This window comes from Schistosoma haematobium, chromosome 4 (assembly GCF_000699445.3).
Source record: "Schistosoma haematobium chromosome 4, whole genome shotgun sequence".
Taxonomy (NCBI): Eukaryota; Metazoa; Platyhelminthes; class Trematoda; order Strigeidida; family Schistosomatidae; genus Schistosoma; species Schistosoma haematobium.
In genome coordinates this window covers 6,763,800-6,783,963 of record NC_067199.1, presented here as the reverse complement: position 1 = coordinate 6,783,963, position 20,164 = coordinate 6,763,800, and the positions used below count along the sequence as shown (strand labels likewise).

The 20,164-nt window shown below is 33.4% G+C and overlaps 1 protein-coding gene across 1 annotated transcript; it reads left to right on the top strand.

Moving 5' to 3' along the window:
- Positions 1-10,240: 10,240 nt before the first annotated feature.
- On the top strand, positions 10,241-19,628 carry MS3_00010888 (uncharacterized protein; the record flags this gene model as incomplete). The annotated part of the gene is made up of 10 exons (XM_051219303.1): positions 10,241-10,307; positions 11,619-11,681; positions 12,369-12,431; positions 14,511-14,558; positions 14,606-14,662; positions 15,414-15,452; positions 15,939-16,004; positions 17,557-17,616; positions 18,918-18,986; positions 19,549-19,628. The coding sequence occupies 10 exons, from the start codon at positions 10,241-10,243 to the stop codon at positions 19,626-19,628; spliced, it is 612 nt and encodes a 203-aa protein (XP_051066065.1).
- Between the last annotated feature and the right edge of the window lie 536 nt (positions 19,629-20,164).

Below are 20,164 nucleotides of genomic sequence, written 5' to 3'. Positions count from 1 at the left end.
TTTTCATATCACCCTCCATTATTTGTATGCTAAAACGCAGTAGGTGACAGCGAACTGGTCAAATCATTTCCAAATCAATGATTGATGCGGGCTGTTTTATGCTACTTCTAACAAATTTTGAATGCTCATGACCCGGCCATCTCACGTTTCGCGTATTTGAGGTAGAATGACGGATAGTGATCTCACTAATGCCTATCGTACGATACATCATATACACAAAGATGAATCGTTAATAGGCCCTGTCATTGCACAATTCATCGCGGATATTGAAAGTCCAACAGAGGTTGTAACCGAAACGCTAGCTGATTATAGAAATATGGGTAAGTCAACACAACGACCAACATCCAAGTACCAAATCGGTTGACAAACGTTCAGACAATCTGGGCAGTTCTGTTGGTATCACTGAAAGTTTCATTCCAACTCGACCAAGTGCAGTCAACCATGTGTCTGGTCTGAACAGACTTCCAAGAATATTCGAGACCAATAAGCACTCCCCGGGTCGCGACGACTGCGGAGGGGTGCCCAAACAATTGCTTGTTTTATGTGAGAGACAGAAATCTGATCCCGAACCTTTCGGTGGATACTAATGTTGCTGTTGTGAACCAGAACACGTGTGGGGACATACAGGTGTACTTAGCACAACAATTACAGACTCTCTCAACAAAATCCGAATACCATATAGTAAATCGTCAATTTGCAAAATATTCATGCATCAAATCAAACTGGACTGTTTCCGTTGCAAACACTAATCCATTGTCTCCCATTCCATTGTACATGCGTTTTCTTACAAATTCCATTGTGCTCTCACTCTTTCTTTCTTGATCTTCACCTCATCTTCTGCTGCCAGATATTACGTTTCAACTCGCGACATATACTACTTATATCAGTATAAGTAGCACACACCACATTGCTCATAGTATCGTCCCTCGGAATAAAGCCGAGCTGGGTTGAGAACCTTCTTCAGTTACACTTCAAGCTGCCAACAAATCTAAAATCGCGACGCTTGGACAGAAAACTTTCACGCTAGAATTGGGGTTCAGGAGGTATTTCCCTTGGGTTTTCACTACAGCCGATTTGGATCTGGCAATACTGAGAGTGAAAGTTTTGGAGAGATATGAATCTTTTATAAACACAAACCTACTGTCAAACCGTTCCTTATAGGTACCCAATACCTAATATTCAAGATTTTAGAAATGGAATACGGAATATGAACATATTTACCAAGATGGACTTGGTCAAGGCATATCACAAAATCCAAGTAGCTAAGGAAGATTTCCTCAAGACAACTATTACTACACCTTTTGAACTGATCAAAATTGTACGCATGACATTCAGCCTGAGGAACGTGGCACAAACATTTCAAAGATTTATGGATAACCTACTTCGAAATTTTCCATTTGCACCGCGGTATATGGACGATTTATTAATTGCAGGTCCCGGTTTATAATCATACGAACAGCATGTGAGAGCAGTGTTAAAACGGCTGGATGAAAATGGAATGAACATACGTCACAACAAGTGTGTTTTCGGTGTTCGAAATTTAAAATTTTTCAGGCACACAATACACCGAGAAGAGGTTAAACCGATCAAAAAAGAAATGGACACCATCAGACACTACTCCAGATCCTCTTAAAAGAAAATCAAAATATTTCAAGCTGACCTCTGTGGTTGTTGAGGCTATTAAACAGCTAAATGATCAACTGTATTTGAAAAAGTATTCGAATCCCCTCTCGCCACTTACTTTGATGGTGGATGCTTCAGACAAAGCAGTAGGAGTAACCATTAACCAACTGGTTAAAATCGCCTGGGAACCAATTGCTTTCTTCTCAAAAAGACTCGCTTCAGCAGAGACAAGGTATTCTACATTCGGATGAGAACTTCTTGCAATCTACCTAAACATTGAGCACTTCCGATACATGTTGGAAGGCACAGACTTCTAAGTTTTTACGGATCACAAGACACTAATTAATGAACTGAAAACGAGAGCCGATAGATACTCACCTCGAGAAGTCCGGCACCTTGACTATGTATCGCAATTCACCAGTGATATCCAACATGTTAAAAGTCAAGGCAATCAGCTGACAGGTACACTACTTCGACTGGAAGTAAAAATGAAGTAACAGTCTTCACTAAATTTCGAGGCATTGAGGGATAATCAGAAAGAGAAACAAGAATTGTAAAACCAACCCACAGCAAAGCACTCTAGTCTCAAACTAAGATAGCTACCACCACCTATTGAAGGTGGTTCGATTTACTATGGCACAACCAAGGCAATTGCTTGGTTCTTCGTCCCAAAAATATCCGAAAATTAGCATTTAATAACTTCCATACTTAATCTCACGCTGGCACGAAAGCTACTACCAAACTAATCAGTGCCAGATATATATGGCCAGGTTTACGAAACGATGTACACTAGTGGTTCAAAGTGCTCGGTATGTCAACAACCAAACGTTAACTGTTAAACAAATCCACCTATCGGAGTTTTCTCACGGCCAGATGCACATCTTATCCATATTCATATCGATTTGGTAAGTCCTTTACCCAGTTTTGATGGTCTTAATTGTCTATTTACATGCATAGACAGATTCACGAGGTTCCCAATAGCCATACCGATAGCCGAAAGCATAGATGAAACAGTGGCCAAAGTCTACATTCGGAAATGAGTGGCCGATTTGATGCACCTATTGCAATAACGACTAATGTAGGGGCTCGATTTGAATCTGAGTTATTCAGTAACTTATCTAAACTTCTAGGCTCCAAAAGAATATGTTGCACCGTTAAAGGCTACCCTGGTATCACAGCCAAACTGCAGTCAGTGGACAGAATCCATGTGATAAGTTATTTTGGGAATAAGAACATTTGTCAAAACTGGTTCACAGTGTTCAACGGCAGAAACAGTCTTCAAGATGACTCTAAGACCATCGAGTGAGTTTATCATTTCTCGTGCTGAAAGTAGATAGCTTGGCTTAGAGAGTTACGAAAACAGGGAAACACCGACTCATTATGTATTGATAGGCTGAAACTGGATTATTTAGACCATGAACCACTATACATGTTATTAGACCGTTTGCCTGACAAAACAGTTATAGAATTGACAAGTAACCAAGAGAAATCTACACAGGTAGCTAAAACGGTTAAATGGGCACAACGGATTGTTCAAACAAGGATATCTACAGTTTTGGCTTGAGCCTAAAATTTAATGACGTTTCTACTAAAACCAACTAAAAATAACTTATAATTGTACATTTCGTTTTGTAAGTGATTGTTTTATACAAACGGTGGAGCGATTCTTCAGGTTTGACTGACTTTAAATAATCTTTTTCTTCAAAGTAAATTTTTATTCATTTTTTGACTTGAGAGCGACTTAAGAGGCAGGTGAATAAACAACTGATAGCCGGAAAGAGCATGGGAAAATCGTACCTCATCAACATGGTGTTAGATAGCCCGTTTCTAGCACTTCCTCAAATATTCTTATTTATTTTTCCTACCCTCCATATGTTTTAATAATCTGGTGAAATTATTCAGCAATAAGTCTCAGTGGGAAGATGATATGACGGGAATAAAATAACGTTACGTTCTTCTACTCATTGTGATTTTTGTTCAATAATGCACCCGTTTTAATTCAATGTGTTGACTACTCAGTATAGTATTTATTTTGTTTTTCCAGTGTGACATGTTATTCGGTATAACATTAATTTATTTCGATTATCAGACTATCTTCATCTTTTCATTGCATTATCGAAATTTATCAAGGTAACTAGTTGTTTTAAATGGATTTATTCGAGTGTAATGTCTATTCGAGATATGATATTCTTGTATTAAATTCACGTGTATTATGCATAGTACAGTATGTAGCATGCGTGATTTTGTCGTAATCCTCAGGGTATTTTTCCACTCATATGATTTCATTCTAATTAACAATTAAAATGGGTTTACAATCAATGTATAAATGAGTGTATTATCGACTAGGGTTGTAGTAGTGTTTTGAGGTTAGTAAATCTTCATTCGTACCAATCTTGGTGTTCTTACTAGGTGTCATGTCGATTGCAGTCGTTCTTCTTTTTTTTAAAGTATAAGGAGTAAGCGATTACGACAAAAAAATTAGCGACGACCAGACACAATAACTGGTGACTCAGTCATAGCAACTTACGATCAGTCATGACAGAAGGAGAGTAGTACTTGGAATCCTTTGATTATTGGTTTTGATCGCTCAATTTTAAAGATGATAAAATGTCGATTGATTTTATAACTATGAGTGACCCAGTATCTGGTTCCAATTGGGTCGCACGATTGATTGCTATAGAAATATACATCCCAGCTACCCTCGTATATGATCAGCGACTTAACTGGCGTTGGTGAATAACAGAATTAAATAAGTCAAATACGGCAATGGATTTTGAAGACCCATATTTCCTACAATCGTTGATCTATACTGACAGTCAAGAAAACGAATCGGAGAAAGCGAAGAGGAGAGATCGAAACGAAACGAAATGACGAGCAGTTGAGAAGGCAAGTGATCCAACTCAATTTAATCAAGCTTTACTTAACATTTATATTCAGAAAAAATAAGTTGAAGACGCATAATGAATAGGGTAAGTAATTAACACACATATAACCATACAAAAGCAGTCAGGTTTAATAAGCGAATAACTGACAAGGTCAAAGTGCAACTAAGGCGAATGAATAAACTGAGTGTACAAAATATACACTTTTCAAAATCCATCCTCGTATTTGACTTATTTAATTCCGTTATTCATTAAGTCTATTTAAGTCGATAATAATATATGAAGATTGATGACATGGGTACTTCAATAACAATCATTCATACGATTTTATCGAATTCAGATTTCGGACCAATAAAACACATGGAAAGAATCTTAATTATCCAGAAAAATCACTTCTACTTTTGATAAATTATTACGATTAATAAACAGTCATTTTCATGTGGTATCATTTGAAATACGGATTCCTGTTCAGAGGTAGGCCTCTAATTGTAATTTTCATGAACAACTGCAATAGAATAGGTATCTTTACTAAAGTTTGACTTGATACTTAAAAAAAAATCGAGCTTTGAGTAGGTTGTTATTATTAAAGAACATAATATATTTTGTAATATCTCAATTAGTAGAAAAGTTAAATATTCCGACTTGTCATGACCCCGTGTAAGCCACCTCTTCACACAATAAATAAACAAATTAATTTCACTCAAGTTCAAATAACACAAAGGAACAAAGTGAAAATAATTATAATGATCAATTAACAAGACAAGAATGATTAATTTGATGTTATGACATTTCGGTCAAGGTGATCTATGTGATAAATGCTTGGGTATTTGCGTTTATGTTAATGTATGAAAAATGTGACATTTGCAATGTGAAATGATAGGGTTGAGTTTACAAACAATCCGATATATGAATGATTTAATTATTTGATTAGCAAATTTAAGTTATTTCAACATGACTTACGTAATGTAAATAAATATTCCTATGGCTTTAGGTCAAATATATCGAAATTAATTATAGTAAACCATGAAACCATGATAAGCTATTATGTTATATCTTTCTTCATGGATATTTTTGTGATAGATGCTTGGACTTTATTGGTGGTTTACTAGAGAATAGTCAGCTTTATCTAAGACATGTACTTTAAACATCAGTCTAATCATCAAACCCATAAAACTGTGCTTAAATTCGACGGGATGGAGAGGCAATCGAAACTCCCGCGTCCTCGATTGTAGACAAACTGTTTATGTTACATATAGAATCAAAAATTTTCGCCAATGACATTTAAATCATGAATTTTGCTCAGATATGTGAGTGATATTGTTTTCATCATGTAAAGGACTCTCTTACGAACTTATTCTAAACTGATCAATACACTCTCATCTCACGTTAAATTTGCTTAAGAGAATGGAGATAAACACAGTGAGCTGTCACTTTTAGATTGTTTAGTTAAAATAGATCTAAGTAGAGCTCTAAATAGAAGTATCTAGCGAAAACCAACACATTCAAATTATGATATTGGCTTTAACTCAATATATTCATCCAGCGTAAAAATTTTCTTTGCGCTAAATCTCTTTAGAAGAGCAAGCGAGATTTTTTCATCTGAGGAGGATAAACAAATAGAACAAAAGCATATAATTAACATCTTACGATTCAATAAGTTTCGCATTAAAATCATTTAAAGTGCAATACAACAAAACGTCTTGTTGCTAAACAATAAGTTGAATCAAATGCTACGGGTAGGTACTGTAGTTTTACCATATTACCATACTAGAACAGAAGAACTACAAAACGTCTTGACGCCACACAGAGTTAAAGCACACTCCTAAACAACTAACACACTTTTCTTTGGAGACCTTGGATAAAGTTGAAAATTTTATGCGACAAACGATACTTAGACCGTTGACTAATTCATCAAGATCTGCAATGCAAAATATGCAAGCATTTCCACATAACCTTGTCAATGGCTCTGTCAATGGAGCACTTATACTATGTGTTGGGGACGATATATCCCCAAAATTTATATTCTGTAATTTCATATTATCGATCAACTTATCGATTAAATGTTAAATATTTGAATGGATGTCAATTGATGAACTTATCGGTTAAATGATTAAATAGCAGTCAATTGACGAACTTATGGATTAAATATTTGAATGCCTGTCGATTGATGAACTTATTGATTAATGTTTAAAAACATTTTACTATGACAATATCGATTGTAAATATTTGTATAAATACGCTTGACTTGTGTGTTTGACTTGACTTGTTATCTGCTGTTTGTCTGTAGAATACACTTTCTACACTTTGCCCAGACTTCTTGATCGGGTTAGCAGAGCCGGGGACAGCGAACCAGAATAGCTATCGAGTCTCTGAATCATTGATCTTTCGTTCCGTTCGAGTAAGACGAATCAGTAATAGCAATTCAAGATTAACGAATCATAACACTATGGTTTTCGGAAAACCCCGAAAAATGTCTCTATAATCTATCAGTAGTGACGTTAAATCAGATAGAAACAGAAGCTTTGTCGCTTGGATTTAAATTTCATATCCCCGAAATGCGTGCCGACAGAATCGACACAGAAACTCAATTTGAGAATTTATCTGATCAAATTAAAGAGTTGCACCCAGTTAGTGAAGACAAGAAAAACTGATTAAAATCTAAACTAGTTGATATCGCAAACCAATATCTTGTTTCCCCCATACCACAGTCTCAACTTTTATCCAAAGACCACGTTGATTTTAAACACATTATAGCTTGTAAGCAGCTGATGAGAATAACGAAATAAAATCAATTCATATTAGTCTGCTTCAATGTTCGTTCTTGCTCTTCTTAGGATAATCTAACGGGGCTATGTGCATGACATTAATACATACTACTAAAGAACCAGCACACCTGAAAACGCTTTAGTTCTAATAAAGAAAAAGATCCCGTTTGTATCAACATAGAATTGCGTCTACAAATTAAGATGTGTCGATTATAACACCTTCTATATTAGAAAGTCATTTCTTGAAATATTGAATCAAACCAAAGAATATCTTAAATACACGAAAACACCTGATTATCCTGTGGTACTATAGAGACTCTAAATTACATTGGAGATATCGGTACGTGCCACTTTCAATAACCGTCAAATCAATATTAAAAATATAAAAATAATACAAAAAGACTTGTCCAACTACAAAAAAAGGCGAGTTGCTAAATCCTACTACTCTCAATAGAAAAAAGCCTTATTATTAATCCGATTTAGACCATAACTGATTCTATCCCCTCATCTCAAACCATTATCATACGTACAAATTTAATACTATCACTTCACATTAAAAAATGTCACATTTTTCATACATTAACATAAACGCAAATACCCAAGCATTTATCACATAGATCACCTTGACCGAAATGTCATAACATCAAATTAATCATTCTTGTCTTGTTAATTGATCATTATAATTATTTTCACTTTGTTCCTTTGTGTTATTTGAACTTGAGTGAAATTAATTTGTTTATTTATTGTGTGAAGAGGTGGCTTACACGGGGTCATGACAAGTCGGAATATTTAACTTTTCTACTAATTGAGATATTAAAAATATTTCGCTTTTATTAATTTTGGATTTAACTTTCTAGATGCTTGATTGTTTGCATAAACTATACTTAACCGTAGAATCCACTTATATAAAATTTCTTCCTGTAGCTTTCATATAACTAAAGTGTTACGCCCTTGATTTTTTAGCTCACGGGTCTGTGATAATTATGCTAGAAAGGAGAGTTGCCTCAATGCAGTTTATGGTCTTGAAGTGATAGGTAACATAGGGAGAAGTTTGCAAAGAAAGAGCCATTACGAAATTAGGTGCATCGACTCAGGTTCAGTAGTGCTTGTTGGATGTATCGTTTACCAGTTCCGGGACATTTGACTGTAGCGCTAATACGAGACATGGAATCGGCATCAATGAGAACTAGGATCGTGACTGGTTACTTGAGAAGTGATATTGTTCAGTGGTCTTCATGATATATGAAAACTGACAGTAGTTGATGTTTAGGACTGCAAACGATCAGTGTCTTATTAGCATATGTGCATCGTGTATGGATGAATTCAAACTTCACCCCATTGCACAACTTAGTGGCTCTCAGGTTTGAGTAGCTAAGTGGATAAGAAAATTGCGTTTGAAACCAGTGGTCCTGTGTTCCAGTCCTGTAGTGAACGTCAACTCTTAGATGCAGGTGCATCCAGTTGACGAGTCGAAAGTCGGACGAAACGCGCATCCTGAATTCTACTGCTAGCTACCATCCATCTTTGCTAAGAATTTGAAGATAAATTTTGTGAAGGTGATAAAACATTCACAGTATTAATTACCGATATTAACTGGTTTATTGTAAGATACATAACGAAGCAATCAAATAAGAAACAATATATGAAATGATAATTATATCAAACAATCAATTTGTCAAAAGGAGTAATTTTCAAAAACTTTTATTCTTCAGTTCTAATGTTTAGTAGTAGAATAAAAAGATATTTTGCCTACATTAGGTTCTTTTTGGATAAGGTTTCTGCAATAAAGAACACAAAGTTAATCATGACTGGACTTGTTAATGGATTAAATTAACGACTTTGATTTTCAATGAAATATTCAAATTCAGTCAATGATGTTTACAAAATTATTCCTTCATTCATTTGAAACTAGAAGTTTTAATAAGCAATGATGGATGGTGGCTAGCAGTGGGATCCAGGACTCGCGCTTCGTCCTATTTGGGACTCGTCAGCTGGATGTACCTGCATCTCAGAATTGACTTTCACTCTGGGACTCGAACCCAGTATCATTCGCTTCAAACGCCATCGCGTTATCCACTTAGCTACTGAGTCCAGATAGCCACTTGCTTGTGCAATGGGGTGAATTTAAATCCACTTGGTATTGTTTGGCTTATATCTTCCCATTGAGGTTTAAGACTGCAATTGATCAGTCTGTTATTGGCATATGTGCATACTGTGCGTATGCCTCGATATTGCCTTAATTCATGAGCTTTTTGTAAACAATGATGTATAGTGGCTAGCAGTGGAATCCAGGACTCGCGTTTCGTCCTATTTAGGACTCATTTTAATGAATAAATGAGTGATTCCATCAAGAAATTAAATGATCATTCTATAAAAGACATCTTATTATTGATAATAACATTAATTGATTACATATTGTAAACTACTGTCACATTTATTTAGAGCCTAATGTCTATAAAACTTTAATCATTAAATTATTACATGTAATCCATTGTTTGATTGAGTAGATACTACTTATTTTGTTAAACTAGTAATAACTTAATATTCTACAATCACATATATAACATCATATGTAACATTAATGAAGTATTTATTTCAACCCATATTATTATAAAATTACAATTCCGAAATGTTAGCCACTTTATTATGCTAATTATTATAATTAACATTTTATTGTAATGAATACAAAACAAACTAAGACTAATGAGATGTTAGTATTAACATAAAACACTTGAACTTGTAATAGAGTAAGCTTAATAAAAAAAAAAGAAAGAAAACAAGCTGATATTACTGAAATAATAATTAAATTCCATACGATTTATTTTTCTTTTAATTAACCAATAGTTTGGTTGTCACATTTTTGTTGTTGTTGTTGCTGTTTTTATTTGTCACTAAGTTTATCATTATCAACGTTTACTGATTATCAATAGTATAAAAGCGGATAATGAAAATGATTAGTTTCATTAAATAATGTTTCATTCATTATTATTTGATATCATTGTGTTACATTTGATCATACTTGTTTCAATACAAGTTGGTAAGTTTTACATTTAAATAATATTTACGCAATTATTCTATTTATAACTTACTTACTTACGCTTGTTACTCCTAATGGAGCATAGGTCGCTGACCATCATTCTCCAACCCACTCTGTCCTGGGCCTTTTTTTCTAGTTCCATTCAATTCTTGTTTATTTTACTTATGTCTATTTCTATTTCACGGAGTGATGTGTTTTTTGGTCTTTCTCTTTTCCTTTGGCCTTGAGGATTCCATGTGAGGGCTTGTCTTGTGATGTAGTTGGGTGCTTTCCTCAATATGTGTCCTATCCACTTCCAGTGCCTCTTGCTGATTTCTTCCTCCGCTGGGATCTGGATGCTATTTATAAGGTGTATAATTAATATGATACTTGTTATGAGATGATGAAGTTGATCAGATCAACTCCATGTTCTCATTGTTCTATCAAAATTTATAAAAGGGACTAATTGCTTTAGATACTTGTTCTATCTGATCGTTGTTGATTGTTGTGTCAGTGCTAAATGATGCCATGTTTTAGTAATTATTTATTTTCTGATCAAATTTAACTTATAGTAAATAGTTTATCTAAAGATTGGAAAGCTAAATTTTAGTCTACTCATTTAACCGATAGAATAGAAACTATGTTTTCAGTCAATAGATTCGTGTTAAAGAATAACGGGTGAAAATGTTTGAGTTTTATAAAGACAAAGCTCATTCCTTGTTCATGGAGTTGTTTAATGTTTCTTTTGAATCAAATTGAGTAGATATACAAATAGTTAATGTTTCTTCAAAGTTAAAAAATGATTCTTGTCAAGAGTAAATGGTTCATTTTGAAATAAAATTGAATGTATCATTATGATGAATAATTTTGGGTATATATTGTCGAACGTGTTGATGTATGGAAAATAACGGGTGGATATTAGTGAAGAGCATATGAACCGAACTCCGTCTGTAGCTTTTCTAGAGCTATTAGCGGTCCCAAGCCCAGGTAAAGAAGGTGGGTTGGGCATGGGGTCAATAACCTCATCCTATAGAAGAATTCTTGCTAAAAAACGCTAACCTGATTAAATAAATTAAACTATATGAACACGGCTAATAGTATAGAATACTTAGTAGTATTAGTACAACTTACATGTAACTATTTTTATAGTTTATTCCATGAACCTGAAAGTTCTCAATATACTACTTGATTAACATTATTCAAACCTGAGTTCTTCGTTTAAATCTCGTAGAAAGTAAGATGAAAGTAAAGAATAGCTATTTAAAATGTAACCATATACCCGAATTCAAATATTCATATTTTCAAATAAACTTATTTATGTTCAATTTATAGATGGTAAAAGTCAAGAGCTACATAGTTTCGGAAATCCAGAGGTCATTTTGGCTAATCTAAAAGGTAATTAGATAATAGACTGATAGATGTGTTGAAACTTTATGTGGTCCCTGAGAGTGGATAGAATAAGATATATCAACAAAATCGTCATCACTAATATATAAAATTACATGATTAATGCACTTTTGAATCTGAATAGTGATAAAATGATTTTGTTCGTTTATTGACAGGTTATTAATAAATGTATTCTGAACAAATATATAACTATACTACTTAATCAATGAATTATGATTCTATAACTATCCCAGTCATACCGTTTAGTCTTCATGCTTGACAACACTCTTAAATCAGCTGACTTATCACTCTAAGGATTTGATTTGTATTCGACATGCAAACAGTCAAGTTGAATAAGTATATTGATGTGACGTTTTGGAGACAACTAAACGTGGAACGATACGTTAATCAAAAACCCTGACATTCAAAAACATTATGAAATGTATAGAACAATGTAAATAGAGATAGAACAACTATCTTGTTATAATAAATTAACATATATAGATTAGATAAATAGATTAGAACAAATGAATACCCTAAGCCGATCACTTAACTGATATCATTTTATAACATTATACTCCATAAATATGTTTTTATGTCAAATGAAATGGGATTAAAAGTAACTATTTAAACTGATACATTTTAATTAGAAGTAATTGATCAAAGTTTTAAAATGAACTAATATTTAATTTGCAGTTAACTTAGGCGAATTCGCACGGAGTCTACATCTTGCAGATTATAAAGTAAAGCAAGAAATAGGTAATTTATTCATAAATTCATATATATAAATAATTTTTACTTGAAAAGCTGATTTCTATTAATAACACTTTAATTTCGTATCAAAAAATGTACCCATCACAATAAGACACAAAGAATATCAATAGTGTTGTGATTTTGAATCCGGCTAATTATGACGTGATTTATTCCTCAATTGACTTGTATGAGCAGCCTAGTGTTCTTATTTGGTTTCTGTTTTTGTTCGCCTAACCCATCTAATTGAGTCCAGAACGTCAATAACAGCTTCTACTACACGAATCATTTATTTCAAACATATATGGTTTATATACCAGCTAAACAAACCACATTACACCATGAAATAGGAACTAACAATTACACAAGATCAAATCAAAATGTGACTGTGAACATAGGAGACAATAATGAATAAGATGAGCATAATTTAAGAACAGTAAATCTCATCATAATAGTCTATGAGTCAAAATGAAAATTATTGTTAGGACGTCCACTACGTGTTTTCCGTGTTACTGTGATCGATCGATATAAACGCTGCCTAGCATAACCTGCAAGTCACACGTTACAACAATTATAATAAGAGGAATATAGATATATATAATCTAATTACTGAACAGTTATACAATATGTGGCCGTTCAATGTCTAATGTAATGTTTCCTGACGACCATAAGGAGTTATTCGTCTTCTAAGAAAGACTGTACCACCCTGTACCTGAAGTGTTATAGGCTAAATTATTATATCTCCACTGCACTTAGCACACGCAGATATCAAATCCTTAGGTAAAACATGTGAATTTTCTTTAGAAACGGGTAAATACAACACCACTTTAGGACTTTTCAAATTTCTTAAATCCAGTATTGACAGTCCTGTTTCTCTAACTAAAACTTCACAAGGCATGTATGAAGAATTATCATCTCTTATTAACAATTCACAGTATCCTCATATTGGCAGTCTGTGTCCACTAATCCTCGATAGTGAGACTTCAGTGGGTCGTACAACAACGTTAAGATCTAAAGAATTCCCGTTCTCCAATGAAATAGTGGACTCTATACTGTTTGTGCCTACAATTAAGTCATGAAATGAACAATGGGATGTATATCATTGCTTTTGAATATAAGCATTAGCTTTCGAAACGGTTACTTAATTACTTACTTAAGCCTGTTACTCCTCGTGAAGGATCATAGGCCGCTCACCAGCATTCTCCATCCAATCCTGTCCTGGGCAATCCTTTCCAGCTCCTTCCAGTTCTTATTCATCTTTTTCATATCTCCTTCTATTTCCCGACGTAATTTGTTCTTTGGTCTTCCTCTTTTCCACTTCCCTTCAGGATTCCAGGTTAGGGCTTGCCTCGTGATGCAAGTTGACGATTTTCAGAAGTTACTCCTAATTTAATCTTCACTAGGATATAACAAGTATAATAAACTACGAATTAATATAAGCAACAAAATTTATTAGTAGATTGAACCTACTAGACAGACAGATTTTAAACAATTAAAAAACACTCGTTTGTTTCTGATAAATAAATCTGAACTATTTCAAGCAGCTATTTAATGATTAGGTCATCTCAATTTGATCGGTAGTTAATAGTATTTATTAATAAAATAGAAGTGACTGCCAACTATTTATGTTTATCAAGAAAGTTTATCTCGGAAGAGGTTTTTTTTCGTGGATATTATATTAATTTTAATAGTTGAGATCACGAGTCAATTGAAGCTGGACCACCATGGAGAACCTAGAAGAACTGTGTCACTAAATTTCGTGGATTAGTTGAAGTTAGACATTAACACCGTTAAATACTGGCTCAGTGGTCTAGAGATTAAACGTTCTCTTACGAGATCGATAGATCTTGGATTTGAATCTCACGTGGCGGAATCGTGAATGCGCACTGTTGAGGAGTCTTACGATAGGACGAGATGGCCGTCTAGTACTTTCAGGTTTTTCATAGTGGTGTAGCTTCAATTGACTCATGATTTAAGTTTATTTGATAGTAGAAAAACATACTTAAGTTATCCTGAATTCATTATAAAATAACACTGGTATTATATATTTATCGGTTATAATATACTTTATATTATATTAAATTTTAGAGAGACTTTCCCGAATGTATTCAACTGATGAAGAAGTATTCACTAAATGTATGTGATAATACAATGAATACTCTAATAATAATGATGAATTTTAGATATTAAATGTTTTGATTTATCAGTAGATTTACTTCATAAAACTAATTTTGGACAAGGTACAAAAATGTTTTCAAAATATTGTTTTATTTTTAATTAAAAATAAGTGTACTACATTTTATCTATATTTCTATATAAATTCATTGTATACCTATCTTATAAGATAGTTTAACATTACAAACTTCATTTTATGACCTATTACTATTAAGCATTATTGTCTGAGTTTTTGATTAAGATCATGAATCGATGAATGTTAGACTATTATTGAAAACCTGAAAATACTGGATGACCATTTGTTCCTAGTATGAAACTCTTTAGCAATGTGGATCCACAATCGTGTACATGAGAAGATAGTCGTTCAACTTCATGGATTGACTTGAAGTTAGACGTGAACACGATCTGGAGATTAAGCGTTTTCATGAGAGACCGAAGATCCTGAGTTCGAATCCTACATGCAGGATTGTAGTTAATTACTACTGAGTCGTCCCATACTAGGACGAAACAGTCGTTCATTGCTTTCACATTTTCAATGTTAGTTTAACATTCATCGATTTATGATCACAATAAAAAAACACAACAATCTCCACAACCTAATACTGATTTGTATGTTATATTCCATGAGGTTATAATCTGTAATAAATTTTACTTAATTAATATTATATACAAGTATATTGAATGGGCAAGTCTCAAGTTACTAGATAAACATATATTTACATAATCTAAGTATCAATTACGTAGAATTTATGATTCTATAAGTGAATTTTTTGTTTATGTGAAATTGTATTACTATTTTCAATTAAAATATTTTAGGTTTGGATAAATTAGTTGGTTCAGTGATGAACAAACGCGGTATGTGTTTCAATTAGCTAATAAATATGTATTATTGAAAGATATACAATTTTTTTTTGAACATTATTTATAATCTTTATATGCAATGATAGATAATGGCTAGCAATAGAATCTAGGATGCGTGTTTCATCCTATTTGGGACTCGTCAATTGAATATACCTGCATCTTAGAGTTAATGTTTACTCTGTGACTTGAACTCAGTACCGTTGACTTCAAATATCATTGTGTTATCCACTTAGCTACTGAGTCCTGATAGCCACTTACTTGTGTAATAGGGATGATACAAGCAAACAAAACCAAGTGAATTTAGTATTTATAATCTATTGAAAATTCATCATTAATTAAACAATTAAACAATGTTGAATAAACTTTTTTTTTTGATTTATATATTTAGTGTATTTAATTGAGAAAGAATGTTATTTATATCAATTTTTATGATGGTTTAAGATGAACAATCTATTTATTCATTGATTATACTCAATATAGAAGCGAAAGTCGCAAAATCTTCAAGTCGCTATAAATGTTTGCAAAAGGAACTAAAAAAAATCCAAAGTAAGAGTAAATATTCAAAACTACATGATTAAATGTTTTAATTCTATTTATCATTTGATTTTTTTTTTAAAACTTATCAGTATAGGGGTTATGGAGATAAGTAGGTTTTTGATTGAAATCATGAACCGATTGATATTAGACCACCATTGAAAACCTGGAAACATTTGACGGCCGTTTTTCCTATTGTGGAACTCCTCGTCAGTGCGCATCCACGATCCCGCCTAGCAGGATTCGAACCCAGAGCCTCCAGTCTCGCCCACGAACGCCTAACCTACTAGACCACTGAGCCGGCATCCAATAGTGTTAATGTCTAACCTCGAACCTGGGTTCAAATCTTGCGAGGCGGGATAGTGGATGCGCACGACTGAGGAGTACCACAATAGGACGAAACGGCCTTCCAGCGCTCCCAGGTTTTTGATGGTGGTCTAACATCAACCGCTTCATGCTCTCAATTAAAAACAAACTTACTAATTTGCATAATCTAATGTTTTCATGTTATTCAAATAACAAGGATTTCAACTTCTTGTTAATCTACCTTACTAAAATATTATATAATTCTTAGACGAACATTACTAGTGTTAGTTGAATAAACAAATGTCTCGTATATTCTAAGTCTTAAAAGTCATCCTTATTTCGAAATTCGTAATAGTAATTGTATTCAGTTGGAATGGATTGTTAACAGAATCAGAGCCCTCTTGGGAAACAGATATTTTATGAAGTGAATTATGTAAACCGATAACTTACATTCGTTATTATTTCATGGTGGCAATAATGATAACAGATAATGTATTTCATTTTCAGTATCTTGTATAACATACAAATCTCTTAGTTTCGATAACTAATGTTGGCGGTGTATTAAACATTGAACTTGTGTGTGTAATCCATCTAGAATAAGCTAATCACATATGCTGAATTAATTTAGTATGATAGTACTAGGAAACTTACACTCGAATATAACCCAATACTGGAATTCGGATGAAAGGTAATTTCCACATATAATCAGTCGATATTTTTTAAAAGGACGAAAGATCTATACAATAAGTAATTCAATACCATTTTGGTCCAATAACTGATAATTTTGGAAAGAAATGTCTTTATCCAAATAATTTACAATTAAAGAAGGAACGAATTGAGCGAAGAAATTTCTTTATTTACCAAATGGCAAAATGGGAATTTTCACTATAATTTACAATTATTGACTGCGGGATAGTTATGTTTTTTCGATTAGCCTTAGCTGCAAGACATAACATCATAATGTCTTAAAAGAGCTGAATCTACTGACTATTTGTCACTTTCCAAAGCATACATATAGTTTTCTTGATTGAATGATAAAATCATTCTCATTTTGTCTTACCTGGTAACAAAATTCATTATTATAAGCAATTACGACATCTGTGGTTACATCTTATTCTCATTTAAAAATCTTGTGTTTATATTTACATGAATGGTAGTTGAGTTTGAATGTCCGTAATCCATAGCAATCTGTTTTCTAAACAAATTTTGAATAGCTTATGAAAAGCAGCTTACTTTATAAATTTTTGCAATTATATAGAAAAGGCGGTTAAGTACAGCGGAACGCAATGTGAAATCCCTACAGGACTTAATTACAAAGGTAAGCTGAAATGAACCACCCATTTAATTATTATACAAGTGGCAATTGTAGGTGAATATTAAAGCTGTTTTTCAAGAGTCTTTCTTCAAGTACTGACTAAACAATACGGCTCAAAGAACCAAACAACACCGAAATCACTTACATAGTAATTCTTAATAGATGATAATTCACTTAAACAGAAGTTTCATTAAATGAAACCAACATTAAATATTCTAACGAGACTGAGATACTGCTACCGGTCTAATTACGATAGAGCATGACTGGAATGAAATATAGCTTTCTGAATTAATCTGGATCACTGTATTTTGACTGACCTCGTTATGTAACTAGATTGACTTCAATGGCATGATATTTTTAGAGTCTGATCCGAAATATTTCGAAGATACTTATTCGTCAGACACACATCTTAGCAGACAAATCATATTGAAGTAAGATGAACAAATTGATGAAGCATGAATGTTGGCTAATAACCAAACCACAGAATGAATTCGATACTCAGTTTGTATATCTATTCATTGAGTACAATGAATAGACATGAAAGCTTATGTGAGGATACACAGAAATATACGGAAAATGACATTATAAAAAGCACAATCAAGTCAGAGGATTGATAAGGACACATATTACATGGTCACCAAATAAGAGTTATTTGTGATAGGATTTATTTAATATCCCATTTACTCAAAATAATAACAAGTTCACATATGGGCATAATCAAATAATATGCTTGTAATAGTTTGTTATTTCACAAATCATACTGGTAACTTGTTCATAACAATAATGAACTATTATCAGAATTGGTTTTGTGGAGATTTTTAGAAATTTCACTTGTTGAAATCATGAGTCAATTGAAGCTAGACCACCATGGAAAACCTGGAAGCACTGGACGGCCGTTTCGTCCTGGTATGGGACTCCTCAGCAGCGCGCATCCACGATCCGCACCCCGCGGGATTCGAACACAGGACCTACTGGCTTCGCGCGCGAGCACTTAACCATTAGACCACTGAGCCGGCATCCAACGATGCGCACTGCTGAGGAGTCTCATACCAGGACTAAACGGCCGTCCAGTGCTTCCAGGTTTTCCATGGCGGTCTAGCTTCAATTGACTCATGATTTCAACCAGTGAAACAATGAACTAATTAATTAACAACAATATCATCTAAGTATTTGTGTACAGTTTCGATAGCATACACATATGTACATGATTAGTTTTAATCTGTTTCATGAATTTAGACTTATGAATAAATGATAGATTACAAATGCAAATATGAATACACTCTCAATATTTTCATATGTTTCAGACATGGAAACTTTCATTGAGTTGAGTAGAAATAAATACAGCATTATCAACAGTTACAACGAAAATTTGTGTAAGTAATAATCAACAAAACTTTATTTGATAAAATAAATACTCTTTATTGAATAATATATTCACTAGACTTAAAGCAGTATACAGATGTTTATGCAAATTTCATATTGTAATACTTAATGTACATCTTGGACTAAATGAAATAAAAGAATGTACTACTCACTAATATATTAAGTAACATTGGAGTGACCAGTGGAGTTCAGTCGGGTCAGTTGTGATATAGTAACTCAGTGAAGACAATGGTTAATGTGTCGCTCAATTTCGTGGATTAGTTGAAGTTAGACATTAACACCATTAGATGCCCATCGGCTCAATGGTCTAGTGATTAAGTGCTCATGCGCGAGACCAGTAGGTTCTGGGTTCGAATCCTGCGAGGCGGGATCGTGGATGCGTACTGCTGAGAAGTCCCACGATAGGACGAAACGGCCGTCCAGTGTTTCCAGGTTTTCCTTGGTGGTCTACTAACTTTAACATAAAAAGGTTTCATAAAGTTAACTGATGAGTTTACATTGTTTGTTATACCTTACAATGATTTACTCAGTGTTTATTCGCAAACATTTCAGTTAAATACGGACTTATATTAGATTTTGTCAACAAAGCCAAACCGAGTAAGTTAATTTCATATCGATTTCATATTGACTAATTAAGCATTTATAAAAATGATGAAAAATTCAATGATAGTTTCGAGGAATCTAGGTGTATAAAAAAAGAATGTAAAATGGTAATTGTACAGCATTAGACTTCAGTGTAAACCAAGGAGATTTAAATTATTGTATTTGGTTTCCTCTCGGTTGAGCGATTAAAACTGTAGATAATAGGTTCACATCTCATTATAAGCACCAGCAGTGTGAAGTAAATATATTTAAATGACGCGACATAAGAAAACAAAACTCGCTTCCTGGATCTCACTATTAGCCACAATCTAAACTATAGAATATTCCTTGATAATTATCAGTCGTATAACAGGTATACAAGTGCATTCTTTTGACTTAATTTACAGAAAATAACAAGCATTTCTTAACTGCGATCATTTTGCATGATTTTACTAAAATCCATGATTTTGTTTATTATAGATAATGCATGAAAGTGATCAAAGTCACGTTTTCTTATGATGAGAATTAGTATAAATTCCATAATTTATATCATTCGAAAATCGTTTCAATAAATGGTTTTAATGGA